Below are 22,299 nucleotides of genomic sequence, written 5' to 3' on the forward strand. Positions count from 1 at the left end.
TTCAGGAAGCAAAGGGTGTGAGTGTGTGCGTGTGCACTGGAGTGGTGACTGTGCTCAGCTGATGCCCACTGCTGAGGGGATGTGGAAGACTATGACACAGCCCACTCCACGGAGAGCAGAGCTGGGTAGACGGGACGAGTGTGTGCTTGCCTCTTTGAGGTTACTTCTGGCGGCTGTGGTCTCCGCTGCCACTCCACAATTGACATGTGGAGATGTGGATTCCACAAGCCCCCGGGTTCACTTTGATTTCTCCAAGGGAAAGGTCTCAGTTGTGCTGCCAACTAGCTGCCTGACCTCAGAAAACTCACCTTGCCTTTCTGGACCTCGGCTTCCTCGTCGTTAAATAAAACAGGGCACGTTCGAGGATGATCTCCAGAGCGCTTCCAGTTTGGAATTCTGTAACGCTGATGTCAAGGCTGGGAAACCTTTCCAGGCTGGGGGGCTAGGAGTCGCTTCAGGCCTCATCCTGGGGTCACTCATGCTTCTCCTGGGGAACAATGACACAGACCGCCGCCCCCCCCCCCCCCGCCATCGTTTATCAACGGCCTGATGGTGTGATCACTCACGCGTGAGTGATGGAACATTGGAGGAGGTGGGCAAGGGGGAAATGGCATTATTGAAGACAAGGATGCTGTTCATTCCCTGCCTTCCTGAATTGCTTACTGCATGCCTACTAAGTGTCAAGCACTGTTCTAAAATAGTTCTAAGCAGACATTTCTCTGCTATCGCGGGACTTAAACTCCCAGAGCTCCAGCATTAAACAGTGATTAACTGAAACGAGGGCGGAGAATTAGGAATTAGGAGCTGCTTCCCTGAGCCCAGACTCATCCAGTGGCTTCCTCCTGCTTTCCCGACTGCTTCCTCTACTTCCTGGCTTTTCTATTGAGTGGATCTTCTTAAAATACCCCTTAGGCTAAGATGCCTCTAATGTCTTTCTCTTATACTCTTATCCTGTAATGAAATCCAGGCTTCTCAGCTCCCCGGGGAACCCTCTGCAAACTCAAGGTGCCTACTTTACAGCCACCCCTCACTTTTCTGAGTCCTTTAAACAAATTCATCTACTCATGGTTTCCCTACACACTTCCTGAGTTTCTTTTTGCTTCCATTTTTTTGTTGTTGTTCTTTTAGTAGTTAGATTTTGGTTTTTAGTGGCTAGATTTTTAAAACATACTAAAGGAAGGCACACTTATGTTAAGTAAAACAATACAGAGGTATGTATTGAGTTCACAATCTCTCTTCCATTCTCCACCATCTCATTCCCTCTGGGGTAACCGCAATTTTTTTCCTCCAAGTTTACAGGAAATTCACACGAATGATTGATATAGGGAACATCCATGCGTACATCCTCTACCCAGATTCATTAATTTGTAACATTTAGATGCCTTTGTTTTCTTTCTCTCTCTCTCTCTTCCACACACACATTGTTATCTATTTTTCTCGGCAATGGTTTTCAGGTGTCATGCCTCTTTACCCCTTAATGATTCCCTGTATATTTCCTAAAAACAAGAATATCCTCAGTATAGTTATCGACCTCAGGAAATTGAACATTGATATGATACTTTAATCTAACTTCTGTACATTTTTCAATTGACCCAGTTATGTCCTTTATGATTTTTTTCCCATCCAGTACAGAATCTGTTCCAAAATCATTTATCACATTTAGTTCTCATGCTTCTTTAGTCTCCTTTAATCTGAGATCTCAGTCTGTCTTGGTCTTTCATGCCAGTGACACTTTTGAAGAATACAGGCCTGTTTTTTTCTTTTATTTTTTAATTATAAAATACTTTGTATTTTGCAATTTGCATATATTTATATTTTAATAGTAAAATATTTTTAGTCTGTCTGATGTTTTCCATATCTTTTTAAATGCCATTTCAATACCTGGTAATGCCTCTCCATTTCCCCAAATCCTATTTGTCCTTCTAGGCTCAGTTATAATCTCTTCTCTCTCGGCCTTTGCTGGAGGCAGAGAGTACCCCTTAGATTTTACGTCTGCCACAGCACCAGGCACTGTGCTTAGCACACACAGGGCAGTTAATACATATTTTTTGATTAATTGATTTGGGGCTGAGACTGAGTTCTCTCTGCTGCAAAGACAGAACTCATCAAGTAAGCAAGTCAAGATTGGTATCTCTGCTGCCAATTGCTTCTGGGGTTTGCAATTATTAAGGTAATTTTTTGATTCAAAACTGGATCCTTGACTAAAGATTTGCCACACCAGGGAAGTTGCGGGACAGTTGGTGTTTTTTAAAAAGTTTCACACACAAGAGAGAGTTAAAAGTGTGAAATAAAAGTAAATTCCCCCACTATTTCGTTCCTCCAAAGTTCAGTAAATTGAAAAAGTGTTGAGTTCAAGAAAAGGTTTCAGAGGCTAATGAACCAAACTCAATTCAGTATATTTGAGTGTATCGGTCCTTATGTCATCAGTGTATAGGAGATTGAAGGCCAGTTTATTTAGAGAGTAGGCCCCTCAGAGGAGATGCTAAATTATAAACAGAGAAGAATGCTTCCTTACTAAGCACTATCTATTTGTTGACATCAAACCCACCTTTCTGCCCTTGCCGGAGAAAGCATTAGATTCTTATCAAGTCTTGGTAAATTTTGAAAATCACATGGTTGTTCAATGCCTCCATGTGGTAGAAAAAATAATTTAGCTCTGTCCTAGGTTCCTGTGATGGCAACGTGCACGACCAATACAGCTTGACAATACTTAGGGTCCTTCAAAGAGGTCAGTGTTTTGTTTTGTTTCAAAGGCCTGTGGAAAAGTGACCCGAATTGAAGATAAAAGCCCCAGGTCTCATTAGACTTCATGGAAGTGGCCGTTCTTTGCAAACCTTCCTTATCCTTCTATATAGGGAATGGATTTTTCAGGCAAAGGAAAACCATAAAATAAGTGGACTGAAATCCACAGTGGGTCCATCTTTTCAGAAAAGCTTAACAGAAATTCTTTTTACATTCCAAATCTAAGTTTTTTTTTTCTTTTGACAAAAAAAGGAAATCCTTTCTATCCATTCATAAAGTAACTTAAAAAAAAGAATAGTAACAAATGTTCATTTGCTTGACAATTCCTTGGATGTGAAATTGGCTAAAGAGAATAGTCACTTTTATGTCGAAGTTCAGTGTAAGCAACAAGCCAAAAATAGGAGTGCTCCAAAGTTAGGCTGGGTCTCTTTCTTTTGAATCAACTGTATCATTTCACCTCCTCAGGATCAGTCAACACCTTGATCTTCAAGTGCTTCTACTTAAACGTACTTGATACCCTAAAGATGGCTTGAAGAAGAGAACTGGGCCATTCTGAGAATCGGGAATAGGCATTAGTAAAAACTCAAGACCACTTTTTCAAAGCCCATGGATGGCACTGTGTTGCACCACATGGGCCCTGTGGCTGAATGAGTCTTTTAAATGTAGATTGAGAGCATCCTCATCAAAGCATCCACTGTATATGCACGTATTTGCTTATGCACGGACTACCACAGAGTTGGGGGGAGGGGCAGAGGGTGTTTTTGTGGCATCCCCTTTGGTTTTAAACTTTAGGATAATATAGCAGGAGAATATGTTATCTACTTAAAATATACCCATAAACATGAAATAAAGAAATAATAAGCATTATTCTCAGAATGGAAAGTAGGGAACTTCAATAGCGGTCATGAATTGGTTCAAGTGAATGTTAGAAAATCAGATATTTGAGATTTGCAAATGTTAGCCACTATATATGAAAATAATAGATTTAAAAAACCAAATTTCTTCTGTAGAGCACAGGGAACTATATTCAGTATCTTGTAATAACTTTTAGTGAAAAAGAATATGAAAATGAATATAGGTATGTATATGTACGACTGGGACATTGTGCTGTACACCAGAAAGTGACACATTGTAACTGACTGTACTTCAATTAAAAAAAAAAAATCAGTGATTCCCTTAAGTTGCTTCCAATTTTTCCTTTTTCCCAACTGTCTTGATCGCTAATATGTTCTTGGAAATATTATCAGAGTTCTTTTATATTTAATATACTGTTCTTTAAAGTAATCGAGACTCTTCTCCACCCTCCAACATCGTCAGAACTGACAAAATCATCTGTGGCCACTGCTGGCCACAGCCACAATTCTGCCACCGACTAACTGCTTGACCTTGGACAAGACACACTGGTTTCTTTGCCTTAATTTCTTCACCTGTAACTTGAAGATATCTTAGGCCCCTTCCAATAAATAAAATCCTAAGATTTCTTGACCCTATCTTTTTCTTAGGAGATTTCTTATACTGCCATCAATTTGAAGTCATAAAGACCCCGCGTCCTAACAAAACTCCTGAGAAGTACGATCAGGGTGAGATTAATACTTCACTTTGCGTAACGGTTAATAAACCACCTTTATTACAGATACCCATTTGATCCTTCTCACAACTTGCCAGTCAGTACAGCGCAGATATTGCCCATCATAGATGAGGAAGTGAGGCTTAGAGAGGTCAGTTTAGCTCCTTAGGCCTTGTAGCTAAGAAGTACAAGAGGAGGGTTACAAATGAATTATTATTTTTTTTATGACTGAGACAATTGTATATTTAAAATAATCTGACCTAAAGAATACTCTTTTGAAATGAGTGGATTCTTTTCTAAACATTTTGAGGTTTTTATTTCCCTTCAGTAGGTCATTCCCAAACCATAAAGCACTAACCAGGGTTAGAGATAAGAAAGACTCTGTACACAAAAGAGAGCTAGTGTCCCTCCAGACTGGTGAGCACTTCCCTACAGAGGATGAGCCCTTCCATTACACGATTTATTTCTCCAGGGACTAATTCAATCCAAGCATCAACAACAAAACACAGACTATCACGTTCAGATTTTTTAAAAAATATTATTATAGTTAGTATCTAAGTGTACGATTAATGCAAACCAAAATTAAAGAAAAAAACTCACCCACCATCCTAATCATATCAACAAATCAAATCCTTTATTTTCCTGTATTCTCTGCCAGCCTTCGTCTTTATATATATATGTCTTTGCGGGTTGGACTTATAGTGTACATGTTTATTTTAAAGTATCAGGAACCCAAATTTTCGTAAGAGGAAGTCTCCATTTTAATAACTGTCTTTAGATTATTTTTTTCATCCCAACCAAGTTTACTTTGTGTTTGCTTATTGTTTTCTCTTGAATTTCTATCTTTTTCATCAGAAGTTCAAAAAGTTTCCAACCTGGTTTGAAGGAGATGTTTTTGGGTGGTTTTCGAATAACATACAGTGGGGACGGTCATTGCTTTTATACTACCAGGACTCCTGAAACCAAACACATCTAGGGAATTTTCAAAATTTCTAGGCATTCGAGTGACTGAGGGACAGCTGTCTGGAGGTAGGAAGTTGGAGGCTGAAATGAGGACCTATATGGTTTTTCTAGCTTCTGGACCCCTTAATTCTATGACAATTCCTGGTCAATACAGGTTTCCTGGTGCGTATTGAGCAAGAAGTCTTATGTTAAGGGCTAGAAGGGGTTTGGGTGGGTGGTAAGAATGCTTGTTTTCCTGGTTAGTGAATATACTACGAGTTTTATATCTTGTGTTGTCCTGTGGTAACTGAAGCCACTGTTGCCGTGGAAAAGGATGGCAATTTGAATGAGATAATTTAGAGTGGCCCATGGAAATCTGACTGGGCAGTTGCTTAATGTACCAGACATAGTAATTGTGACGTGATACATATCACTTCAGTTTCCTTCCGTTGAAATGACAAATAAGTGAGAAACTAAATTGTAATTTGATGGCTTAATTGTAAAAAAATTAATCTTGGTAAAAATGCTAAAGATGGAACAATTCAGAAGAAATTAGAGGGGTTATTATAAAAATACAATGATTATTTGAATAGCATTTATATCGTAGCTGAAGAAGGCACAGCAGTCCTCAAAACTTTTAATCCAATTTCCGACACTAAAAATTCTAAATCCAGTCTAAAGTCAGTAGTATAGGGTTTATTCCCATTGATTTCTCACATTTGTAAACCTGCACACGTTGGTTGGTTTTATCTGTCACGAAATCCTTTATATCGCTTTTATAAAACACCACATCCTTCTATAAAAAGTGACTGGAAGAATCTAAAATTGTAAAATTGCACGTGCCTGAGCAGAAAACTCCTATCCTGGGATTTTCTCACAGGCGTGCCTAAACTGACCTCTGCTCCTAGCAGGTAAATTGCCAGTGTCAGCCCAAAGGAAACCCCGTTGTGGGATTTCTTTTTTCCCCTTAAGCTGATCACTTTTTAGGAGAAGTCCCAGCGGCATTCTCTAGTCCAAAATCCTGGCCACCAGATTACCATCTTTTTCACCTATTTGCCAACGCCCCCCCTTTCCAAAAGCCCTTTTTGGAAAAAGGTCCTCTCGTGATCACCCTGTTCCATACAGTTCCCAGCGCCCCGAGTCTCCGAACGGCTTCCCCTCTCCAGTCCACGATCCGGGGTCCCCCAAACCACTAGGGAGGAAATTCACACCCCTCGCCCCCTTGCCCCGCGTCCCGAGGAGGCGCCGGGGTCGGGTGTGGGTGGGGAGGAGCAGGGCTTCCCGGGGTCCCCCGTGGGCCCCTTGCGCCCCCCCGGAGGTGTGCAGGGGGAGGGGAGCGCGGGTGGGTGGGACCGGGCCGGGTGGGGGAGGGGAAGAGGGAGGGAGGGGGGAGGAGGAGGAGTGTGTGTGCGAGCGTGTGTGGCTGGGGGAAGCCATTGCCTGTTTAATAGTTGCTGTTGCTGCACTTCCGCTTCTCTCCCAGCGAGAGAGAGACACGAGTGGCCAGGCCCAGCCGCAGCCGCAGCAGCAGCCGCCGCGGCGGCACGGAGCAGCCAGACACAAAGAGAGGTACGGGGATCCCCCTGCCGCCCGCCGCCCCCCGGCCGCGCCGCCGGGCCTCGGGGACACCCCTCGCCGTCTCCCCCGACCCGCGCCGCCCGGGCCGCCGGGCACGGGGCCGGGGGAGCGGAGAGGGGCCGGGGAGCCCCGGGGGTCCGGGCCCGCCCGCGGGGGATGGGCCCGGGACCCCGGGCCGCGTGGGGTGCGGGGGCCGCCGGCGTCGGGGGTGGAGGGGGGCACTGGGGCTCGAACTGTCAGCGCTGCCCTGGGAGCCCCCCACTGGCCGCCCAGGGGGCCGGGAGCGGGGGAGGGGAGGCGGGGGAGCCCCGTTTTCCCCCGGGGCGGGGGCCCGCGGGGATTAACCCCTCCAGGGCGGACAAGCTCATTGTTATTCCTTCGCCAAGGAGGCCGAGTCCCCGCGCACCCCCACCCCCACCGGGGGTGCCGATCGGGCGTGTGCTCGGGACCCCCGCCCCTACCGCGCAGCCCCGAGCCGGACGGCCGGGGGGCGGGCGGCGCGGAGGGGCGTCGGGGCGCGGCGGGGGCCTTGGGCCTCGTCGCCCCGGCCCCCCCCCCCCGCCGGCCTCTCCCTTCCCCCACTCGGGCACCCGCTCCCCGCCTCCGTCCCCCCGTTTCGGCTTCCTCTCTTACTCCTCTCCTTCCTCCTCTCCTCCCGACCTCGCCAAACTCTGCTCCTGGCCCCCCGCCTCCCCGCGACCCCCGGAAAGCGGACGAAAACAGCCAGAGGCCGGCCGACTGCCCGGACCTTCCCTGCTTGCCCCGGCCGGGCTCCCAGTGCCCCCGCCCGCCCGCTCCCCTCCCTGCCCCGAGGGGAGCCCCGGGGGGGGCGAGGGAGGGGCTGCTAGCTGCGCTCCCGACCGTTTTCCCACTGCGTCCCCCACTTAGGGCAAAAAATAAACAAACAAGCCGCGTCCGACTTGCGAGAGCCGAGATGGGCCTGAAGACTTTGAAAAGCGAGTGGAGGGCGGTGGGCGGCCGGGTGTACCCCGGGCCAAAGCCCTCTTGACAGCACCCGAGTTCCTTATTTACACTGGCCGCATGGTTTGTGTGTTTCTGTTTTGTTTCCCTCCCCCTGCAGGGGCAGTTTGCGGGGTGGGGTGGGGGGTTCGCTATGTCGGATGACGATTCGAGGGCCAGCACCAGCTCCTCCTCATCGTCGTCCTCCAACCAGCAAACCGAGAAAGAAACAAACACCCCCAAGAAGAAGGAGAGTAAAGTCAGCATGAGCAAAAACTCCAAACTCCTCTCCACCAGCGCCAAGAGGTACCGTAACCCCCCACCCCCAGCAGGCTTCCTATTTCCCGGACTGCCTCTTGCTGCCTTCGGTCTGCCTCCAACGAGGGCAGTTTAAAACGTTCCTCACTGTTCATGTGTTCTTAAAAAGGAAAAATAGGGCCTTGGAAGCCTTAATTATTTTTCTCTATTGCTTCTGTCTTTTTCGTTTAATCCTTGTCCACATGTAGCGTTGTGGCTTGCCTTTCCCTTCTCTTGCTGAAGTTTGTAAGAATCCTCATTACTATTATTAGTGACCCCCAAATCTGATTTCAAATTACTTATCCTGTTAATCACTAATCTGTGACCCTCCCCAAGGCTGTCATCCCACCTAATTACTAATACCTGTCCAGACAACTCTATCACAATGAATTCTTCTCACTTCCTCCTCACCTGTTGCACATATGATCTGTTTTGAATAGAGCTTTCTCCACAAATTGCATAAGGAATAAATAACTCATATTAGAGTGAAAAATTTAATAGGTGGAGATAGGTGTTTTCGGATGGAATTTTGAGAGATTTTTCTGACTTGGAGAGTTTAGGCTAGTTGAATGAATAAATGATGTAAAGTGGTTATTCTAGGCTAAGAGATTTTGGAGATTCTTTTTTGTTCTCTTTGAGAACTTAAATTTACCAAATTTCAGGGAAACTCCAATTTTTTCATGCTATTTCGTCTCATGCTGTAAATGTTTTTATTCAAGTTGAATTCAAGCAGTGGCTTTTTCTTTTCTCTCTTCCTGTCATGTGTCGAGAAGAAGGTACTTTTTACCTACATCATCCTTCAGTAATATCCTCTGATCCCCATGACCCTTAAAGTGATCTATGGCAGATTCGTGGGAACCCCACAAACCCTTTCATAAATCCTGTTGTCAGACGTTCAGTCATTAAACTTTAAAGTGGCAAACCAGAAAGGTAGGAAGGATTACAAATGGTAGGTTAGAGTTATCTTAACAGCATGTAAAATAAAATGGAACATGAGGCTTTAGATCTTTCCACTGAGAAATGAGCCCAAACTCAGCTTGAACGTTCTCCCTGGCCTGAAATTTGGAAGGCTGGTTAAGTGCTTTGGGGATCTAACCATAGGAGGTTGAAGGAATGACTAGCTTGTTTTAAACAGCGTAGAGGTGCAGAGTTAAGAGGCAAGATGCCTTGGCAAGATTGTTCTCATTTTCAGAAGGTTAGGCTGATTGCATCTCATCTTCCCAGGACTCCTAACTGACCCTCCTTGGTTAGCCCTGTGCTGGTTCTCCCAGAGCCTGGCATGTACCCTGCTCAGTTTGATGGGGCCTTCCCTAATCTCCCCTCTTCTCTTCCCAGCCTCTGGGCTCCCTGATCCCTCCTAGGGCAGCTTTTGGCCTGACCTAAGGCAGAATATTTGCTTGAGGTCATTAGTATTTGTATATTTTGCTGGATATCCCTGGTGTATGTGAATATATTTGAGGATAAAGGTATGGGTGTCAAATATAAAATAGTCTGCTTTGTGTCAGCAAATTACAGAGGGGGGTTTTTCATTAGACACAATTTGTCCATTTATGCTGAGGAGGTTAAAAACTCATTTGGAAATGCTTGGGAAAGGTGTAAAAAAAAAAAAATGAAAGGTGGGAAGCTACCCGCAGTAATTTTACTTACAGGGTTATTTAGGTCCCTGAGTATCTTGCTGAAAGAATGGCTGTTAGTGTAAAGCAAGGCTACGGTTAACAGTAAAGATGAAAAATAGGAGAGGGATAGTGGGAAAGAGTAAGGGTAAAAGTGATGTTAGTGGGACCCTATAAATGCTGTTCTGGGAAATATATTGATTTGGAAGGTAGGTGTTGCCCATAGAATTGGAAAAGGCGTATGTACCAGGAGATAGAATGAAAAAGAAGCCTGAATTGGCAGACAGGTTACTTAACTGCATATTGGAAAGTAGTTTCTAGTACACGGGTAAAGGAGAGACGCCATTGAGGGTGGTCTAGGCAAGAATTACTGTGGAGCGTATGTATGAGTTACTCTTACAAACTTTTGACCAGTACTGTCGAAACAGTGCAGATGTTTGTTACAGAGATGAAGTGGATAAAGCTGTCTGGTATTGCACTTTCCAGGTATTAAAGAAGAGACTACTTTTTCAGTGAATATTTTATAGGAGAGGTTGGATTGGCAAGAAGTGAAGTGAAGATGTATTTTTATACCAGTTGTGCACAGGGGAGGATATTTTTGCCCACTTACCTAGGTCCTAACAGATACAGTCATTCTCGTAGATGCAGGTTAAGAGTCAGGAAACCAGGGTTCCAGACTTTTAGCCTAACACAACAGTGAGTCAGACAGTGTCTCAGAACTGAAGGGTTTATTGATAGCAATAGAATTGAGCAGGACACAGATAAGTAGATGTCAGAGATTGTAAAAACCCCTTTCTAAAGTTGACCAGATTTGTAGGGGACAGGAAGTGTCCTCCAGTAGGAAAGTTTAAAGAACTTCGCTAATCACCACCCCAATCATAAGTAAATTTCTCTTTACTTATATATAGAAAAGTTGCATCCAGGCAGCCTGTCTTCCTATCCTCAGAAAACGTTTGGAAAGAGAAAAGCATCCATCGTGGTTGCTTTTAGAGTGTGTGTGTGTGTTAGCGTGTGTTAGTTTTTTACTACTGTGCTGCCTCGGTGAGCTTTTTAAGTTGTAACATAGCCCTTTAGGGCTTTATATGACAGGAGCAGGAAAGGTTAGAGAAACAGAAAGACACCGTTCAGAAGGTGGAAGAGGCTTAAAGGCCTCAAACTTTGTCGTATTAATTGATGCTTCAAGCGCCTAGGTAAGCTGGAGACAAAGGCCAGGGCCTGGTGTGAACTGCCTGGTGGCGTCGGCCTAGGCGTGGGGGATGGGCCCTTTGTGAAGTCGCGGGCTGGTGCAGAGATAGGACACCGGGGGGGCGGTGTCCCGGGCCCTGTGCCAGTGTGGGGTGCAGAAGTGAGAGGGGGTCCGGGCGAGAGCAGGTCCGGGCAGGTGGGCCGGGAGTCCGAGCGGGCCGAGCGGGCGGCCGGTGCACCTGTGCGGGCCGCGGGCCGGGGTGTCCCGGCGCGGCGGCGGAGAGTTGGGGGCCGCGACTTAGCCCGCAACTTCGCCCGGGGCCCGTGTGTGCGCGGGGTGGGGGCGGGGCGCGGCGGCGGCGGGGGCGGCTCACCCGGGGGGTCACCCTGCGGCCTGCACCCCCCCCAACCCCGACGGCGGCGGGTCAGTCAGCGCCCGCGGGGCCTCGCGGGGAGCGGCCATGTTGGCTTCGTCCCCGGGAACGCGGGCGGCCTTGGGGGGCGCTCTCCTGGGGATGGGGGGCTCCCGAGGGGTGGGGCTGCCTGGCGGGGCGCTCTGCCGGGGGTGGGGGGACCCGAGATGTGGGGCGGCCTGCGAGGCGGGCGCGTCCTCCCGATCCCCTGCCGCGGGTCTCTGATTCCTCCGTGCAGGGCTGGCGGGACTGTGGCCCCGCACATTCTAATACAATTTTGCAAACTAGTGAGGAGCTTCAGAATGATTTTCTAAATGGAAAACTCCGAGAAATAGCGCTGCCTTAGTGTGCGAGGCGAGGTTCGAACCAGGCCTGCTGGAGGGTGCCGAAGACCACGGCTGGAACTCCCTGCCTGGGTGGGCAGGTTCTTTCCTCCACGTGGACTGCAGCCCTCGGGTGCGGGTCCTCTTCCCCGGAGAGGCGGTCGCGGCCGGCGGGGTGGGTTTGATGGCCTTGCAGGTGGAGGCCAGCCACGCCTAAATGTCCTTCTCTCTGTCTTCAGGATTCAGAAGGAACTGGCAGACATCACTTTAGACCCTCCACCTAACTGCAGGTGAGCTCCCTTTCCATTTTCTTCTTGTTAAATTTTTATCTATTTTTTTCTTTTATTATTATAAAGTTTTGCTTTTGTTCTTTGGTTAATGTTTGTTTGGGTGCCAGCATCAGTTAACGACTGAAATTTAGTAACCTCAGTATAATATTTTGATGAGCCGCTGACCATTTCAGTACTGTGTTGAAGAGAAGTAATGGATTTATTTGGAGTGGACGCTTTTATATATATGAAACAGAACTGTCAGATGTATTCAAAGATATTTGCTTGCCTAGTCTTGGATCTTTGACAGGTCATAAGATGCTTAGGTAGGTTTTAGTTTAGAAAATCGCTTTGCTATCTTAATCTGTTATTCAAGTGCTTTACTAAGTTAATAGAGCATAAAGTTAAATCAAACACTGGATCCTCAAACTTATTACATATAAATTTTGTGTTGGATTTTGGGCATACCAATTCAGAAAATAATTTGTGACTTTGATAAAAAGATTTTGCTTTATTTTATAGATTTAAACTTTTCCATAGGGATGCTTTTCCTTGAAACTGCTTTACTTGGTCTGTATACGTACGTGTCTCAGTTTGAAAACAATTTGATACCAGCCTTTGAAGGGTTTGTTGGTGACTTGATTTTATTTAGACTAGCCATTTGGCTACTCTTGAGTCAAGGTGGAAGACTTAGTTTTACTGAATCAACAGTGAAGTGAGGAAGGACTTATTATATATTACAATAGAGCCATTTGAGAGCGATTAATAGTTGAATTCTATTATTCCCATAGTTTAAAAGTTAAGTATAACAGTTAACCTAATTCTTAGTTCTGAGGACTGGCATTGGAATGGGATGTGAGAGTTCAGAAGTGTACTAAACAGATAGGTAGAGGTAGCTCTTCCTGGCGAGGAAGTAATTCAGATGGCTATACACAGAATTTAAAATGAGCATGTGGAAGTAAATATTCAGGTTGAAAAGCTAAGTGAAGTATTTTACTTATTAACACTGAACTTTCTAAACTGGTTAGTGGATTAAATGGAAACTTTAATATTGCCATTTCGGTAGCATGTGCTTAAATTAATATTGGTCTGGTGTAGGGTGTTCTTTGGTAAAATTTTGTCTTGTTTTGTCAGCAAAGTAAGTCATTTTGAGTTTAAAATGCTCTTAAACTATCATTCTGGAGGATTTCTCTCAGGGCGTTAAGAATCTTTTCAGACTATTGTTCTAAACAGTGGAGAAATGGATAAGACTTAGGGTGGTGATGTTTTTCTTTTTTCTTTTGGTAGAACCGCTGTTCAGGTGGAAACCTGTAGCTTCCCTTGGTTGGTTGTGTTGAATGCATGGGCGTTCCCCGTGGTGGATCCGTGCTAGGTTGTTACCACCTGTTTGGTATCATGCCTCTTCTGTGTGTGTCTCCTGTGAGTTCAGACAGCTCTAGCGAATCAAATTACAAAGTTTTTAAAGCCTGGTTTCAGAACTAATAACATTTATCAAAGCATAAATGGCTTTCTTATGAATAACTAGTCAAATTTAAACTTGTAAACAATTTAAAGGTTTTCATGGGATTAATCACTTTTTAAAAATCAAAGAAGTACACTTTAGTTTCGTACCATTTTAGTTGAAAGTGAGGGATTTGTGCTACTGACCGTGTAGAGCTGCTTATCCTTGGAAAACCCTCCTAATTACCCCTTCGAGGTGAAACCTTTGAGTCTGACTTGAGGGTCAGGGGAAGCACCAAACCTGGTGGATACTAACTGGTGTTTGGTGGTTGGTGGCGAACCGTCAGCATACTGAAACATTTTGAAAAAAATCTCTTCCATTTCAGAGAAAACACTAGGCATTCTTATTCTGCAGGAGAAATGTGTGTTACGTTGACTTTTAAAAATAAAAACTGCCTCATTTTCTGAAAACATTTTTCAGTAGGGCTGATTAGGTAATAAAAACTACATTTCCTACTTCTGGTTGGCTTACTAGTGGTATTGACAGAATGTTTTACAGTAACCCCGATATTCAGCTGACTTAAGTGAATTTGGTTTCATGGTTTGTGTTGGTACCTTATGTGATTGGCTTATTTAATATTTTAATGTACATTATTATTTGAGATGGAAATGGATAATTAGTTTGGGGAAACTTTTTGACATGAGCTTCCAATTAAAATGTTTGAATTAAATGATGTATTGAATGTATGCATGTTTATTTTTTATAATTTTTAAAAATGTTACTCAGCACGGGAGCTTGATAGCTTGGTTCTTATCAAGTTGTAATTTCATCATCCATGAATTATATTTTGAATGCGTTAAATAATTGGCTTTCAATTAATATATCTTAGATATTAATCTTTTGTAGGACTGCCTTCAGTCAGTATTCAGTGTATGGTTTTAAATTTAAATACATTAGTACATAGCAGTTGGCATGTAGCAGCTTGTCAATAAACCATTGATTATTGCAAATCAGTGGAAGAATTGCTTCTCTTGAAGGTGCACTGCTTGTGTTCAGTAATTTTAGCACTTTACTTGGCAAAAGTATTTGAGAAGTTATTGAACTTCAAAACTTGTGTGAAATGCAATTGCTAATAAAGTTATAATGTATAAACACATCAAGTTAAATCCTTAATATTCTGTATTATGTTTAGTAGATTTTTTTTTTACTTGGTCTGTATACGTACGTGTCTCAGTTTGAAAACAATTTGATACCAGCCTTTGAAGGGTTTGTTGGTGACTTGATTTTATTTAGACTAGCCATTTGGCTACTCTTGAGTCAAGGTGGAAGACTTAGTTTTACTGAATCAACAGTGAAGTGAGGAAGGACTTATTATATATTACAATAGAGCCATTTGAGAGCGATTAATAGCAGAGTATTTTGAGTGAATTTTAAAAATTGCTTTATATTGCCATTTAAATCAAATTCCTTGGTATCTCTGAATTGTTTGGTTATATGTATGTATACAGATGAAATAATTTCCCAACTCACGTACCAGGCCTTTGGTTAGGCTTTTTTCCTTGTGTTTCGGCTCTTACTCGTTTAGGAAAAAATGCTGTCTTAACTACTGTAATGATTTCCTAAAGCACTGAATTGTAAAATTATGCCTTTTAGATAGCTGGTGACCGCTGGGCCACTGGAGTCAGTTTCGTGGTGATTATTTATAGCCCGGGCTTCAAGCTCTGCTAAATTGACGAGTTATAGCTGTGTAACTAACCTGTAGCCATAAATGTCTGTAGGCAGAATGTCTGCACATAATAAATGACAAATTTTGTCCAAGTCCTTTAAACTCCAGATTTCGCTTAATAGATATACTGGAATTATGAGTAAATACTCATTTAGTGCCTTGAAAGCTAAAAATTAAGGTTGAGGGGAGGGTGCTATTTTAGGACGAAATGTCTTTGAGTTGTCACTAAACTAAATGGTAGAGGATAATAAAAGTAAAATTTTCTTTTATATGATTTGATTAGATTTTGACCATTATTTTCCTGTTTCCTAAATATGTAAACCCAACTAAGTCACTGCTTTGTTGTTTTTCTGGGAGAACTATTAAGTAATCAGATACAGTTGGTTTTAAAGTTTTACAGCTAAATCTCACTTTTTTGAAGATGATTTAAAGGCCACAGTGAAGAGCCTTAAAAATAAATGTAACACATTTGTCTTAAGAAGTTTGCTCAACCTTCTTTTCCTGATTACTAATAGGGCGGAATGCCCCACTTGCTTACCTCAGTGTTGTAAAGTTGAAATGAGTTTGGAGTTTTCTGTGTGTGCTAACTGGTAATGTTAGAGCTGCGCATTTAGCTCATTTTAATAGCTCATCTTTTTTTTTTTAATAACATTGCTTTTTATTGCTTGTGTTTTAAATATAACTTTAGGCCATTACACAATTATAAGAATGTATGTTTTTGAAAAGTTGAAATGCAGAAGTCATGGAGTAAAGAGTGAGAGGTCTGAGGGGGAGGATATATAGCTCAAGTGGTAGTGCACATGCTTAGCATGCACGAGGTCTCCTGGGTTCAGTCCCCAGTCCCTCCTCTGAAAATAAATAAATACATAAATAAATAAACCTAATTACCTCCCGCCTCCAAAAAAGAGTGAGAGATCCCTCTCATGACCTCTTCTGATCCTGCCCCTTGCACAGAGATGCTCCAAGTTAGCACAGATTGTTTCTGTGAATTTGCATTGTTACATCTTGTGGTTTTATGAAACTTCCTGGCATTGGTGGTAGTAATAATGAGATGTCAGTTTAGAAATTAATGGCTGCTAACCTTGGACTGAAAAGAGATCCTTTCCTTACAACAGTTAAGGCTTGTATATCCCGTCCACGTTTACCATGTTTTAAATTCTTGTTTCGGTATAAAAAAAATGGGTTCAGCAGAAGTCATCCTTTCCAAAATCCTCTATCATCTTACCTGCTGAGAAATATCCTTCCTTTTATATGCCTCTTGTTCATCTGATGTTACTAAATGCATTAAGGATATAAATTGTGACTTCAACATCTGAATGATGTTTAGTCTCAACATAATTTTCGTTTGGAAAGTACTACTCCAGTGTGCTTCCCTTTATGTGCAAAGGTCCTGTGGAAAAGTAGTGAGCACTGGGAGACCAGAGTGTCAACACAAAGTAGCCCAAACCAGGGTCAAGTGCCTGGAAATTAGATCAGCACTTGGGGCCCGAATGGGTGGGAGGGAAGGAAATCTATCCAGAAGGGAATTGTGTCCTAAATGAGTAGGAAGTCTTGTGCTCTTATGCTTACCAAAGGACTACGTATGTGGACAGCCTAACTGTGCTGCTGTCGTTTCTCATAAAGTTAAAAAGAATGACCCAGCACTTCTGCCCCTAGTCCCAGAAGGGTTGAAAACAGGGAGTCAAACAAATATTGAGGCAGTGTTCATAGCTGCTCATAATAGCTCAAAAGTGGAAACAAGCAAGTGTCCATCAACGGATGAGTGGATAAACATACCGTGGTGTATACATACCATGGAAAAGGAATGAAGTTCTTCTACTTGCTACACCATGAATGAACTTGAAAATACCACACTAAGGAAAGTAAGCTAGACACAAAAGGACAAATATTGTATGATTCCATTTAAATGAAATGTCTAGAATAGGCAAATTCACAGAGACAGGAAGATCAGAGTTTTCCAGGGACTGAGGGAAGGAAGGACGGGTAGTTATTTCCTACTGGGTACAGAGTTTGTTTGGGGTGATGAACATTTTGCAGACAGATAGTGGTGATGGTTGCACAACGTTGTCAATGTGATTAATGGCATTGAATTTTACACTTAAAATGATTAAAAATGGCAAATTTTACAGTATATATTTTATCACACAAAAAAGGTAAAAAAATAAAAATAAGAATATACCACTGTTAAAATGTATTTTGAGGTAAAATTGCTTACAGTTTTTACCAAGCAACGCTTCAATTTTTAGGGATTCATGTAAAGGATACTAATGTTAGATGCCTGTCACAAGCTGTGAGGGAGCCTGTTACACATAAAAAGTCACTGTCTTCAAGGAGTTCATTGCCTAGTAAGCGTGGAAAGAAATGCACATACGGATTTTGAATAGTACCTTGGAAACATGAATATTATTTGGGAAGGAATAAATGCGTCTAACGTGTTCAGAGGGGTGAGCTATTGGTTTGACCTGGGTGTGAGTGTTTGTGGCTGGAGCGCTTAGTGATCCGGGAAGGCTTCTTGGAGGAAGTGAGAAGTGGGGTGTGGAGGCGTAAGGACAGCTGGAGTAGAGGAAGCAGTGTGAGCACAGACACAGCAGAGGAAAGGCAGAGAGGGCCCTGGTGGGCAAGAGTGAATACGCCTGTGGCCAGAGAGCGAGAAAGTGGGAGAAAGAACAGATCACACTTGTGCTCCCCAGTGTCAGGTGAGGCTTTGAAATGTGGTTTACGGATGCTGGGGAGTCACTGAAACCTTTCTGAGCTGGAAGTGCAATCCAGGTAGAGCTGAATGTCTGGGTAGAGACAAGGTGTAGGGGTGGAGGGGAGCTCTTTGGGAACCGGGAGACTTTCAGGCTGCTGCAGCAGTCCAGGTGGGAGCCACGTGGCCTTCCTGGCTGGGGACAGGTGGTGGCCATCAAAGTGGAGAGGAGAGAGAAGTGGAAAGCAGTGGAATCCAGAGAACTTCGTTGGCCATGGATTTAGATATGGAGGACTTGAAGGGGTCAGAGCCTCTTCGGGTGTTGGGGAGGATGGTGGTGCCATTAACAGAAGTAGACACGGTAGGAGGATGAACTGGCTTAAAGGAGGTGATGAGGTCAGATCCTGCTCCCCAGTTTAGTTACTTGCTTTGTTGACCATGTAACACACAGCCTAGCATATTGCTGCCACTTAGTAGGCCCTCAGTAAATATTTGCATTTCGATTGTGTATTTAAGCTTCTTATTAATCAGCCATTGAACTCTCAAATCTGTCTAGCCTACTTTTAGATTAGATGAATTAAATAGGTTATAAACTACCTAAAAGGCAGGGACCATGATTTCTGTCTTTGATTACAATCCTGCATGATTTTCCCCCCAATTTTTTAAGTTTGAAAAATTCAAAACACAGAAGAGTTGAAAGAACATTAAGGGAACACCCATCTTTCCCCCTGATTCATCAGCTGTTAAGATTTCATCGTGTTTGCTCTGTCTCTCTTATCTCTATATACTTATTTTGCGGAACCATTTGAAAGTGAGCTGCAGGCATCATGACGCTTGTGTGTTTAGGTTTCCTTGCGATGAGTCTGCGGTGGGCTGGCAAGTGCAGGGGCTGGCACTGGCCTGGGTGTGTACGTTAGATCTGAGGGTGGGTGATAAGTACACCCGATTGCCGAGGGGAAGAGGAGAATTGAGAACCGTGCTCTGAGGGATGCTATAAATGCAGGGTGGGAAAGCAAAGAGGACCTGGAGGAAAGAGAAGCAAAGCTTGGGGAGAGCTGCAGCCCTGGGAGGCGGGGGTTTCTGTGGGCCTTTGAGTGTACAGTTAAGAGTGTGCATTGTAGACTGAGAGGAAAGAAGTGAAAAGGCGAGAGAGGGAGATGTGATGCGTTTTGAACCTGCTTGTAGAGAAGGTGAGAGAATGGGCAACTGAGGTTGTGGGTGGAGAGCAGATATTTTGGAAGCCCGGTGGCCTGGGCTTGGCCTGGACTTGACGATAGTGGCCTTTTCTAGGGCACTGGAAGCATCTGTGGGCCTTGAGTAGCACTCCAGCTACTTGTGTAAAGAAGCAGCATCTGTTCTCTCAGGGTAGACTTTAAGTTCCTTGAGAGCAGGGACTATGTCTTTCCATCCCTACAATGCCCAACAAAGAGTAGATAAACCATACATATTTGTTAAATTAATACACAAAACACAAAAACCTAATTCGGGTCTGATGGTTTAAGGGAATGTCCTCATTACCCTCTTCAGAAAATAATGGAAAGACCTGGGGAAATTGCTGTCGCATTTTGCAGCTGGCCATGGCTGGCCGTCTCTCTGAGTTGGCACCCAAGCGGTTCTGGCAATTTTCACCTTCCTGGAATCCCAGGAGCTCTGGGCTGCAGTGTGATACAAAAGACAGTGCTGCGGGCTCGACTGAGAAGATGTGTACGGAGAATATCAATACCTCCGATCCGCCTGTTTTGACTTTACAGGACTATTGTTTGCCAACAAATGCGCGTGGGTTTAGGGGTGCCGCGTAAATTGGGCTTCCCGGAGACGTTCCCCCATATCCCAGAGCTGTTCCAAGAGCTGGTTATGTTCGAGATGCTGGCGCCCGCCTGAGACATCTGACACATTCCCCATCAGCAGTGGAGTGAAACAGGGTTTCATAATAAGCCCATTCTTATTCCGCCTCTCTTATGCAGTCATGCTCTAAAGTGAAACAAAAGACCTAGTAACTGGTGTCAGAATATGCTTCTAATCCTCTGGGAAACTTCCTACTCTGCAGGCTAAGAAGCTCATCAGAGCTCCTTGCTTGAGAACTGTAATCCAGGAAGTGCTGTGTGCTAACGGCTCCTTTCTCGAAACATACGTGCATGTGATTGTGGATTGCTTTGTTGAGTCCACACCACAGGTCGTCGGTGAAAAAATTTGAGGAAGGCCAAAGTGGTGTCTCACCCAGGCAGGAAAGCGCTGCAAAGCCAACAGTTTTCATAGGCAGAGCATAACTGGGAGTTGTCACTGGGCTTTGCTACCTGGGGCAGCATAGGGTTTACTAATACTTTAATTAACAAAATAGTTAAAAGCTGATTTCTGTCTGCTTTCTAAAGAACCTGAATATGACAAAATGAAATTCCAGGCCAAAAGGAAGGGGCTGTATCATCCAGCTCGTACACAGCATTCAGCATTGCGTTCGTTGCAGGCGTCACGTCCGGCTTGACCGTGGTGACCTGTGTCAGTACTACACTTAAATTAGAGGATCTCCAGCATTCGCATGACGGCCGTTACGTGTAACATGTGGACGTTGGGGTTTCTGTTTAAACTGACTGATGGAAAATTGATATGGGATGGACCCAAATATGTTCTATAGAAAAAGACATGGAAGCGCGTTTTCAAATAGCAATAGATAAAGCAGCTCAGAATGGCTTTGCTTAGAGAAAAGTTACAGAGTGGATACAGCTCAGAAAGTCAGAATTATAATCAGGAAGCAGTGCTGTACATGAGTGACAGCGGCGTGAGCCAATCAGATTTTATTCATTTAAGATGCAGGCAGGCCTCGTTTTGTTTCTCCAGATTGTGCTTCGAAGATAACACATTTTTTGTAACTTCAAGATTTGTGGCAACCCTGTCTTGTTAAGTGACAGCAATTTTAGCAATAAAGTGTCGTTTAAGGTGTGTCCGTGGCTTTTTTAGACATAGTGCTGTTGCACTCTGAGACTGCAGAATGGCGTAAACGTAACTTCCGCGTGCTCTGGGACACCAGTGTGTGTGACTCACTGTGTTGCTTTATGGCAGTGGTCTGGACCCGAACCTGCATTTTCTCCAAGGTGTGTCCTCTGTGTGCTGCGCTCTGTGGGTGACTGACACAGACCTGGCCTCGGGCTTATGCGGCTTGAGTTTTAGTAGGCAGTACAGACCGTATCCAAGTTAGAGGGTTAGTAAACTGTACAGTAGTAAACCGTAGGCTGGTAGGAGAAAAATTAACAGTGCAGTAATGGAGAATAATTGTGGGTGGCGGTTACTTGGAGAAGACTTAAAAAGACATTTAGGAAAAGACCTGAAAGATGAGAAGCAAGGAGATACACTTGTGAAAAGAGCACATCCTTGGGAAGAGCATCGCAGACAGAAGCACAGACACCGGCTGTGAGCTGGGGAGAGCCGCATGATACAGGAGCCTGTAGACCAGGGCAGAGTTTGGATTTTATTCTAAGAACAGTGGGAAGCCATTCAAGGTTTTGAAGCAAGGAAGTGACATTATTTCAGTAGTGATTTAAAAGTCTTTTCCTAGCCTCCTTGCTAGCTGGGAGGAAGGCACGAGTTGGCTTTATTCTGCGCAGCTGGTGATAGTAGCTAGGACTGAGGTGGTGGCACTGAAGGTGGGTTTAGAACACCTGGACATGTGGATGGATTGCATATGGCCGATGAGAGAGGACCAAGAATGGCTCCAGGTGTCTGTGGTTTTAGCCATTACGTAGATGATGGTGCTGTTTTATTGACAGGGAGAAGATTGGAATAAGGTTGTGTGTGTGTGTGTGTGTGTGTGTGTGTGGCAGGAAAGGGAAGTGTGTCTTTTGGATGTGTTAGGTATGAAGTAAATGCCAGTGAAGCATCCAAATGAAGGTGTCAGATAGAAGTTAGCTATAAGTAACTGGAGTTCAGAGGAATATTGTGAACGCAAGACACATAAAAGCTTGAGATACGTATAGGGGCTCTTGACTGTCTGGGGAATACCTCTAGCTTACCTAGAAAGAAAGGGTGTGGTGAGAAGGGGACTCAGGATGAAGACTTGGACATCTTTAATTAGAGTTTGTATAGTCTGAAGGAGAAGCCAGCAAAGGAGACTGCAAAAAAAGAAGGAAAATCACGAGAATATGGTGTCAGAAAGCAGTGAGTGGGAAGTGTTTTGAGATAGTGATCATCAATTTTGAAATATACTGTTGAGGTGGAAAAAGATGGAGACCAGCAAGTGACCACTGGAGTTTACAACTTAACCAAATTTGTTGTTAATATTCAAGACAGATCCAGTGAGGGGCTGATTGTCAAGAAGGAAAGGATTTTTTTATTTCTGTTACTGGAAGATTTCGTTGTGTTTATCGAGGGAAGTGATTCACTATTAACCAGATTTTTAATACTAATGTAGAATTTCTTGACATTGTGTATATTATTTCCCTTTGTGAGGGGTGTGTTCTGTCATTTTCAATGGATAGTCAAAGGAGTTGAGGAGGGTTCCTTTTCTCTCCCTTTACCAGAAAAAGTTAGCTTGTGCTTTACTAGATTCAAGTCCCTTGTGGTCTT

The 22,299-nt window shown here is 44.0% G+C and overlaps 1 protein-coding gene across 1 annotated transcript in view; it reads left to right on the forward strand.

The window, feature by feature from the left end:
- The first annotated feature begins 6,676 nt into the window (after positions 1-6,676).
- Positions 6,677-22,299, forward strand: part of LOC105095618 (ubiquitin-conjugating enzyme E2 E1) — a 68,155-nt gene continuing 52,532 nt past the window's right edge. Inside the window, exons 1-3 of the mRNA XM_031433223.2 lie at positions 6,677-6,820; positions 7,911-8,095; positions 11,860-11,910. Coding sequence (XP_031289083.1) covers positions 7,944-8,095; positions 11,860-11,910 — 203 coding nt within the window. The 5' untranslated portion in view covers positions 6,677-6,820; positions 7,911-7,943. The remainder of the gene's footprint in view (positions 6,821-7,910; positions 8,096-11,859; positions 11,911-22,299) is intronic.

This window comes from Camelus dromedarius, chromosome 2 (genome assembly GCF_036321535.1).
Source record: "Camelus dromedarius isolate mCamDro1 chromosome 2, mCamDro1.pat, whole genome shotgun sequence".
Taxonomy (NCBI): domain Eukaryota; kingdom Metazoa; phylum Chordata; class Mammalia; order Artiodactyla; family Camelidae; genus Camelus; species Camelus dromedarius.